At 41.0% G+C, this 9,848-nt stretch overlaps 1 protein-coding gene across 2 annotated transcripts; it reads left to right on the forward strand.

The window, feature by feature from the left end:
- The first annotated feature begins 696 nt into the window (after window positions 1-696).
- On the forward strand, window positions 697-9,332 carry LOC118814439 (complement C1q-like protein 4). 2 transcript variants are annotated; one of them, XM_036580048.1, is made up of 4 exons: window positions 697-1,095; window positions 7,531-7,593; window positions 7,667-7,798; window positions 7,901-9,332. In XM_036580048.1, exons 1-4 carry the CDS (start codon window positions 876-878, stop codon window positions 8,185-8,187), a joined length of 702 nt encoding a protein of 233 aa, XP_036435941.1. In that variant the 5' UTR covers window positions 697-875; the 3' UTR covers window positions 8,188-9,332. The 2 variants fall into 2 exon arrangements, with proteins under 2 accessions (XP_036435941.1, XP_036435942.1); XM_036580049.1 differs by lacking the exon at window positions 697-1,095 and adding an exon at window positions 5,421-6,210.
- The last annotated feature ends 516 nt before the right edge of the window (window positions 9,333-9,848 follow it).

The following is a 9,848-nucleotide window of genomic DNA, read 5'->3' on the forward strand; positions in this document are numbered from 1 at the left end:
TTCTCTGACTTACTAGCTTCTCTCTACACAATGGTGATGGTGTTCCTGAGATGGTTAAATGAGCTTATGAGAAACAATACTTCGCATAACACAAAGTGGTTTGCCAGAAATGTTTGAATTCACAAAATTTGCAACAATATTAACATATTTAAGTTCTTGAGTTTTGCGGGCAACGTGCATAGCTGCTTTCTAGCAAAACACATATCAGAACACTCAGCAGAACCGGCCTGTCATAATCAGCGACAAAATCCTGATATTTTTGCTCTGCTGTTTGGCCTTCATATTCCAAAAAAGGGTTAAAACAGCAACATGATTTACACATCAGATCACTCATCAGGCTCTTCCCTCAGAAAACAGAGTGATTTCATCCATCTGTGACCTCCATCAGCCAGAGATCCAGCTCCAAAATTCACTCTCTACCGTTATATTATATCTCTGCCTTTAGCCCTCATATATATCTGTGAAGGCAAGACTGAGCCTTTCCTGGCAAAATAGATCTTAAAGAATGGCCATATTGTAATGCACGCCAACCAACTGGACATTTGTTCTGTCTGAGGACAGACCCACCACCGGGTCTACCCGCGCATGCCTAGGATGACATTTTTGCCAGTGTAAAGCAGCGTCTGGTTCCTGCAATCCTTGCAGTCGCACTCTGTTGATGTAGACTGCATTTCAATGTTTGCGAGCACAAATCTGTCCTTCCACAACCTTTAGACTCAAAGCAAACTAGGTGCATAGCTGTGTTCCTCCCTTGTGCTGCTGGCTGAACGATCACTAAAAACTCACCAAAGTCCAGCAACACCGAACTTTGGCAAGACCCACATACAAGCATTTCACACTGAGAAAGACACTGCCAGAAGAACTGTTCTGTAAAAATGACAAGAGCTGCCATTGTTTCCTTGCTTCTGCTCTTGTGTGTCTTACCGGACTGTATCAGGGACACTCAGGCACAGGAGACCAAAGATTTGTCCAGCTCATTTATCCAACGGGACATCTCTGCTGAACTGAAGAGTCTGACAGACCTGGTTAATCAGCAAGCAACAACGTTAGCAGAGATGAAGACAGAGTTGGTGAAGATGCAGAACGAGAATGCAGGTATGTGAATGGCTTGTAGAGCCTTTCTGTTCTAGTTCTGCTACTAGTTTTGAGATCTGAGACCAGCCGAACTCACTAGAAGTGCATGGTCTTGGTCTCCTCTCCATCAATTAAATTCAGTTGAATCTGAATGGCTGAATTCCAAAAACTGCATTTGATTAAGTTGAATTAAGTACAATTTGCTTGTATAATCACTGTACAAAAAAAATGTTGGCCAACATGTGATTCATGTGAATCCAAGGCAAGTCTCGAGTCTCCTGGCTGTGATTCGAATCTTTAGTCTTTAACAAAGAATTTTAATTTATTCTGTACTGGAATTGCATCTTACTGCTATGCAGTAAATGCAGTGATTTAAAGGAAAAAAGCAAAACAACTTAAAACAGTTGGTTATTCTGTATTTATATGCAAAGCTTTAGTAAGAATTAAAGGAATGTGATCATTTGCTGCATGTAGTGCTCTCAGTTTAGTACAGTATAGTGCAAGATGTGTTGATGCATAATCCTGAAAATGATACAAAATTGGGCTAGGAGTTTGCCAGAAAGCATGTGAGTGACTCAAACCAACACAGAAATACCATCCTTGGCTCCCGAGTGGCGCAACCGTCTAAGCGTTGGCCCTATCATCAGGAGATCGCGAGTTCGATCCCTGGTGATGCTACAGCCATCCGTAGCCGGGAGTCCGAGAGAGCACAATTGGCCTCGCTCTCTCTGGGTGGGTAGGATGGCCCCTCCTTCTCCCCCCATCACTCAGCGCGATGCTAGTCAGCGCAGGCGTCTGTTTGCTGACGTAACAGATCTGGCGGTTGGCGCTTTCCTCCGAGCGCGTTCGGCTGTCCAATGACGTTGCGTGAGCGGCAGCTCGAAAAGAAGCGGTGGTGCTTCACAGGTCTCGGAGGAAGCCTGTGCTAGCCTTCACCCTCCTAGCGTTGATAGCATCGTGTGATTGGGGGAGTCCTAACTAGCGGGTGGAATTGGAGACATAACAAAATACCAGAAAATACTGCAGTATATTCACGTCTATAGATGCTAAAAATAAGCATTTGTTTGTCATTTATTATTGTTTATTTTTTCTTTTTATTTATTATTTATTATTATCTTTTTCCAAGCAACTATCGGCTGTGAAGAGTGAGCTGGAGAATCTGAAGAACAAGAGTGCAGGTAAATGTAAATTCATGTATACACTTCATGTAAAACTGGAAGACGTAGCATTACTGAGTGAGAAAAACAGATAAAAACAGACTGAAAGTCAGAGGCGTCGGCTCGGGACTGTTCACACCATAGTGCGTGTCTTTACATATTAATATCATACACAGGTTCATGCAACATGAACAGGATTGAAAAGAAGGTCCAGCTCGATGTTTAGGCCTCAAATTATCTGAAAATCAACATTACACTGATGAAGATATGATGACAATAGTAGATAATTCAGTCACATCTTCAGGAGATGTGTCCAAGGCTAGCACAACCCATGTTACAAAATGTTGTTCTTCCGCACATTGAGTGTAATTACACATTTCCACCAGGGAGGTCTCCAAATGCCCAAATCTTACATAGTTCAGCTTTAAAAAGAACTCTGCGTATGTCTCAGCACTGCTGGAAGCCCACTTCATACAGTGGTCCAGTCACAGTCAGGGGAGGCCTCGGTTTTGAACAAACCAATTAATTTTGCTTTGAAACGTTTGAAACGTACTGCCAGCTTAAAAACCAATGGGTCAAACCATATAGGAGGTTATGAAGACAGTCTGGAAACATTCTTCTTTTGCAGACCCATGGGTAGTTCCTGTGCTGCAGCAGGGCTGGGGAACTAATGGGCTGGAGTCCAGCAGAGTCTGCTGATTTCCCTAAAACATCTAATAAACTTTATCATTTAGGTGCTGAGTGTGTTTGAGCAGAGGACTCAGCAAACTGTGCAGGAATTCAGCCTTTTGGGACTGGAGTTTCTAAATATCAGACTTGCTTTTGTCTACCGAGTTAATAGGCTAGAAAGAATTGTATGTAGCATTTTTAAGGTTTACACTTCTCTTCTGGCTTTACAGGGAAGCAAAAGGTGGCTTTCTCAGCTGGTTTGGGCCTGCCCGCAGCACAGAGAGGACCATTTAATGTTGATACTACTCTGATCTACAAACAAGTCCTTACAAACGTTGGAGGTGCCTACAACCCATACACAGGTAAAGCTACTCATACAAACAATGTAAGGCAGCAGTTCTCAAACTTGCTTTAGTCTAAGGTCTCCTTTGTGGATGGTAAGTGAACATGAGGCACTAACCTGTCATTTCTGTGTATCTCTCACTGCAGGCATCTTCACAGCTCCCGTCAGAGGGGTCTACTATATTCGCTTCACATCAGGCATATATGGGAACAAGAGCAACAATATAGGACTGAATCTGTACAAAAACGAGCAGCATCTGCTGCATCTGGGTGAAGTTGGCACAGATGGCGTAACTAAGCATGTCTCGAGTGGAGTCACTCTGGAGCTGGCGGCGGGAGATGTGGTGTACACCCGCCTCCCAGCAAACTACGTGGTCTGGGATGATTCAGGGCTCCGTACTAGTTTTAGTGGCTTCCTCATCTTCCCCATGTGATGGAAACAAAGTTCTAGAGATAAAATTGCTGAGAGGCTTGATCTTGCTTCCACTGAAAATTGACTCCTGTGAGCAAGATCTTTGGAATTGTACCCCAATAATTACATTAGCTACACTGTGTACTAATCTATGAATCTAGCTTTCCAATCATTTGACCTGCTTGATGGACAGTTGATACATTCCTGGATATTAATGAGGCAGGCCAAATCTGTAAAATGACCCCTGTCTACCGTACTGACATATCATTCTTCAATACTGGTAGTTTATTTACTCTTTTGAAGAGGTTAAACATTTTCAATACATTGCCAGAGTGAGCCAATCATTGACTTTTTCTAATATTTAACGAATTACCCTTTTGTTTAGATTCTTAAATGTTACAGTGAGAATTGTGGTAAATTGGGCCTGCACATCCCATTCTCGGATACTGGATGTCTGAAATTATAAAGATCACATAACTAAATTGTTGACTCTAAATTTGTTAGTGTACATATATTATGACTGTGTTCAGGTCTCACGTCCAAAATCAATATTATACTGATGAGGATACGATGACAACAGTAGATAATTCACTCACATCCTCAGAAGACGCATCCTTCACCAAGTTTTGACTGAGTTCTCTTTGAATTCTCTTTCAAACATCAGGTTTGTCTGCTCAGGGCAGGGGTCTAAAGCACAACGCATGTTACTAAATATACTACTCTTGATTGCAATTGCACATTTCCACCAGAGAGGTTTTCAAATCCCAAATACATCCAGAGAAGTCTGCGATGCCACCAAAGCTGGTCTCGATTAAGATCATCACTTTGGGAAAGATCATTGTTTCCCAAAGTGATGACATGAAAACAAAATAAGTTCAAAATATAAACACAGGTATAAAGGCACCACCTTTCCTGTCTTGGAAGTTGTTCAGTTACAATGACAAGCAACCACTCCTTCATTGCCAGTTTCAACCACATATCGCTGTTGTCAATGTCATGATTCCACTCGGCCAGCTTCCTAGAGAAATATGCACAAGGAAACTTTGGTTATTTACTGTACTATTGAGACAGAATTGCCCCAACACTTACTTCAGAAGCATCCACAACAACCTAACATTGCCAAGCAGGTACAAAATCTCAATGAGTGTGTGGAAAGCACCAGAGAACATTTATAATAATTTTCTAGCTCCACCTTTGACGAGAGGGGCATGAGGGGCTATTGAAATTTGGATGAACCATAAAAACGGGTACATCCTGAAAATTAGATGGAGCTGAGAATGTCATCTACATAAGCAAACTAGAAAGTGATTTAGCATATCAAATAGCGTCTCATTCACAAAAGCATAAAAGATGAAAGGAGCGTTAAGTCCCATCACTAAGTATTCGTAGTGTCCACTGGCAGTACTGAAGAACGTTTTCCACTCATCTCCAGCTCTGGACCATACGAGATTATAAGAGCTACAGAAGCCCATTTATCCAAGTATGTCTCAGTGGGAGTAGAAGCAAGATGGTTGGGAGGAAATATATATTATAGTAACTGCATGTCATCCTCTGTACCTTGTACAGGGACACAGACACCCCCACACCACCCCCCCTCCCCCCACCAATATTTTATGGAAAAATGATTCAAAGTAGGAGAAGAGCAAAAACAAATAAATCCTTGCTGTAGTGCTGCCCATATATATTCTCAATAACTCCAGCTTCCATATCAGAAAGAGAATAAATTGTACTAGGCAGAGCCTGCAAGGAGATCCATAGTACAATCTCCCAGACTGTGAGGAGGAATGCTGATAGCCTTGGCTTTACTGAGAGACAGTGATAGCTTTTGGGGATTTCACTACTGACATTAACATGTGGATGATCAATAATGATTGAGGCAGGAGGATTTTTATGCACATTGCATATTGAATATCATCTTTTCCCAACAATTAGCAATGTGAATGAGCAACAATGACAAAATACTCCTGTTGTGATCAACAGAACTGTCCACACCAGACGTTGGAGGCAGAGCACTGTTTTGAAGAGTGCCTCATTTCTATTTTTGTCACAACATGCTGACGTTTCTCCTCAAACACTGCAGTGAAGATGCGGTCAAACTAGACGGACATATACTCTTAACCTTTGGCCTGAGTTGTTCTTTCTACCTCACTGAGTCTGTTGGTGTAGATTGCAATAGAATGTTTGCCAGCACAAATCTATATGTCCACAACCTTCAGGCTCAAAGCAAACAGGTTACGTTACTATGTTTCTCAATGGTCCTGTTAGCTGAATCATTGAGCCCTTAGACTAAAAAACTGACCAAAGTCCAGCACACTGAGCTTTGGCATGAGTACCAATGGAAGACAGCCTGCCTGAAGGACCATTTGGTAAAAATGATGAGATCTGCTGTTTTTTCTCTGCTGCTGCTTGTGTGTCTTTTAGAGGACAGTATCGGGGAGACCGATGATTTGTCCAGTTCATTTATCCAACTGGACATCTCTGGAGAACTGAAGAGTCTGAAAGACCTGGTTAATCAGCAAGCAGCTGTGATAGAAGAGCTGAGGAAAGAGAATGCAGGTCTGTGACTGCTTTGAAAGACTGTCTGCTGTAGTTATGATGAATTGTTAACTTAGCAGTTAGTAATTGAGTGTGCTATTAACTGACTTAGTCTATTAGTTCATATCTTACTCAATAACTGTGTATAACTGTTACTTATTACACAAACAATGATCTACTGAGAAAGTAATATGAGAACTTACTAATACTTAATCCTGATAATGACCTGTTACTTAATCTACTGATTTATCATGAACACTTTCATTAATCTCCACATATTCAGCTCAAGCCTGCCTTTATGTTTTGATCATTAATTACTCCTCATGTTCCGTTACTTTATTGTTAATTACTAATCTGTGTTTCACTAAACAAAGTGATGATTTTCACTACTAGCAGTGCTATGAAGGCAACCTTGAGACATAAAAAGGTACTGAAATTTTGATTGCTATCTATTTTTTCTGACCCCTCAAGTAAAGTAGATCAGTAGATTCATAAAGATGAATAAATCAGTTGATTAGTAAATAGATCATTAATGAGACTAATGCACAAGTATTGGTATACAGTAAGTATATGTAAGTTCACTTATCAGTGAATGAGTAAGGTATGAACTAATGTACTCAGTTACTAATTACCAAGTACTTAATCAGTTACTATGTAATAACTAATGCTTAATAATCAGTTAATTAATCAGTGACTTAGTAACTGAGTAATTATGAACTAATGACAAACTATCAGTTACCATGGTAAAGTCATGAATTACTAAGTACTTAATCAGCTGCTATGTATTAACATGCTTAATGAACAGTTAACTGATCAGCGACTTAGTAACAGAGTAATTTATGAACTAATGACAATATATCAGTTAACATTATACTCAATTAATAATTACTTAGAACTTAATCAGTTACTACGTAATAGCTAATGCTTAATAAACAGTTAACTGTAATCAGTGACTTAGTAACAGTATTTTATGAACTAATGACAAACTATCGTTTAAGATTATACTCAATTACTAATTACTAAGTACTTAATCTGTTATTACATAATAACTAATGCTTAATGAACAGTTATTGGTAATCAGTGACTTAGTAACATAATTCAATTTGTTTTGCAACCCTTGATGGAAAGTGTTACTAACATATCATTGATGATGGTGAGTGGTAAAGTGGTGAAGGTGGGATTGGATCTTTGTTGGCAGTGATCATGTCCTCAGTGGCTTACGTTTGGGGCCCAGTGTTGTATTGGGAGTATTTATACATAAAAAAAGATAATTTAGCACGATTTCGCACAATTTCAACACTATTTAATAGATTTTTTAGAACTTTATTTTTTCGTTCCAAGCACAAGCAAGTGAGCTGTCAGCCTTGAAGAAAGAGGTGGACAAACTAAAGAACGAAAGTGCAGGTAAATGCAAATTCATGCTTCTACAGTAAAATCCGATGGGTAACAAAACTAAAGGGCTCTTCTGGCATTTCAGATAGACCAAAAGTGGCTTTCTCTGCTGGTTTAGGCCCACCTGCTGAACAGAAAGGCCCATTCAGTGCTGACACTAACCTGATCTACAGTAAAGTCCTAACAAACATTGGAGGTGCCTATAACCCATATACAGGTAAAGTTCATCATCACCATCAACGTAAGAGGACAGGCAAAAGTTCAGTGATTAACTGACTCGCTGAACTTGTGTTAACCTGTAATTCCTGTCTTGCTGCAGGTGCCTTCACAGCTCCAATCACGGGGGTCTACTATATTCGATTTACAGCCAGCTCCTATGGCAGCACCAGCAACAACATGGGACTGAATCTGTACAAAAATGGGCAGTATCTGCTGCATTTGGGTGAAAATGGAGTCGATGGCATAGCTAAGCATGTGTCGAGTGGAATCACTCTGGAGCTGGCGGCAGGAGATGTGGTGTACACCCGCCTCCCAGCAAACTACGTGGTCTGGGGTGGCACAGACCTCCGCACTACTTTCAGTGGCTTCCTCATCTTCCTCTTGTAAAAGTCAAAAGGGACAAGTGCTAAAATGACTGGGAGGTTTGATGTTCTTTGCGATGAAAATCTGACTCTTTTACTCAAGAAAGAGCTTGAAATTCCCCAAAGTCCTTATGTCAGTGACTTAGCTTACTAATCCGGTTACAATTAATAACACTGCAGAATCAAATCATACAATTCTTATAATGGGTTTGTACGGTGCACCCATCCCCCAGGCTCCGATGACAGCCGCAAGAGCCGGCGGGAAGGTGGGGCCAGAATCCCGAACACTGGTGAGGGACACAGTGACGGCGGGAGGAGGATGTCGTCCACCAGAGAGGGAATGATGATGATGATGACGGCCAAGAGAAGGAACGAGAGCTTGTTGCTCCGCCTACCTGTCACCTTCTCCACTCCGCAGCTCGGCCGCCCGGTCGAACAGGGAAATTAATGTGGCCCTGCTGCAGAACCGGAGGCACCACCCAGGAGGCGGGGCTCGGGACTCACGTGCCACCCCCCCGCACGCTTGCGGTTCTCTTCTCTGCGCTGTCCTCGCGGGGCTTCATCCTCACTCGGAGTTCGGCTTCCTGCCAGCTCTTGAGTCGTCATCAGGGCCCGGGGGATGGGTGCATGCCACAAGGTTGTAAGCTCAATCACAACTAATGGTTTGTTGTAAATACCTAACAACCAACTAGATTGTATTTTAGTTTGTAGTAAATCTCCAAGTGGGTCTCAAATGTAAAATTACAATTTTTAAAACTATCACTACTCACTGAAAATTCCTTGGTTAGAGAGTAACAAAACAGAAGTACTCCTCTACTGTAGAACCACTTCTAATACAGGAACTTCATTATTTACTTGACTGAAGATGAATGTTTATTTCACTACAGTGCTGAAAAACCATCAATTGCAGACTTTTAATATGTTATGCTTATGTAAATAAATGTCAGTGCAGTTGTAGACATTTCAAAATGTGAGTAAAATGACAGATATTGGGACTTTAGTATAAAGAAAGAAGTAAGAACCTTAATGTAAACACAGGGGACTTGCTTTATCAGACAATTGAACAAGTTCTTTCTTTTTTCAGTTGAAGAATTTGTGTTTCTTGCATGTCCAAAATGACACAGTCTAAATAAAACTACAGACAACACTAAATCGATAAGTCAAAATCTATTTTCCATTTCGTGTTGTTTTTGTAAGGAAGTATTTAAAAGGTGTTAAGTAAACAGATGAATGGGTCAATGATGTGGTGATGCCAAAGCTGGTCTCAGGCTCTCCAAGCTTACACTCATCATCATTATTATGAAAAATCAGTGTATAAAGTACCTGGATAATGTGACAGTGCTAAATCAAAGCGACACCACCTTTGCATGTAAAGTCACGCTTCCTTCTTTTAATTTCTCTTTACATCTGGTGGTCATTGGCTCAAGTGTAGGGACAATGACTGATATTTCAGGTCTGAACCATAGTGAGATGCTGGCTATGGAACACTATATAGTTGTTTTCTGGAAGCAGAGCATGTGCACATGATGACCAACCAAGCGTTGAGGCTGGCTGAGAACCGTTGAAAGGATGCTGCTTCAAGGTCGTGGTACAGAGAAAAAGCAAAATGTTTGGGTCTCCTCAGGTGAGTTTTCTGGCCAGTATCTTAGGTTAAATGCATGCATTGGCTTAGGTTACAATCTCATG

The sequence above is a fragment of the Colossoma macropomum genome, unplaced genomic scaffold, assembly GCF_904425465.1.
Source record: "Colossoma macropomum unplaced genomic scaffold, Colossoma_macropomum, whole genome shotgun sequence".
Lineage (NCBI taxonomy): Eukaryota > Metazoa > Chordata > Actinopteri > Characiformes > Serrasalmidae > Colossoma > Colossoma macropomum.

Excerpts from the sequence above, each read along its gene's own strand:
- LOC118814439 (XM_036580048.1), top strand. The coding sequence starts at position 876 with ATGACAAGAGCTGCCATTGTTTCCTTGCTTCTGCTCTTGTGTGTCTTA. Across the intron at positions 1,096-7,530 it reads GATGCAGAACGAGAATGCAG|CACAAGCAAGTGAGCTGTCA; the intron begins GTATGTGAATGG and ends TTTCGTTCCAAG. Across the intron at positions 7,799-7,900 it reads TGCCTATAACCCATATACAG|GTGCCTTCACAGCTCCAATC; the intron begins GTAAAGTTCATC and ends GTCTTGCTGCAG.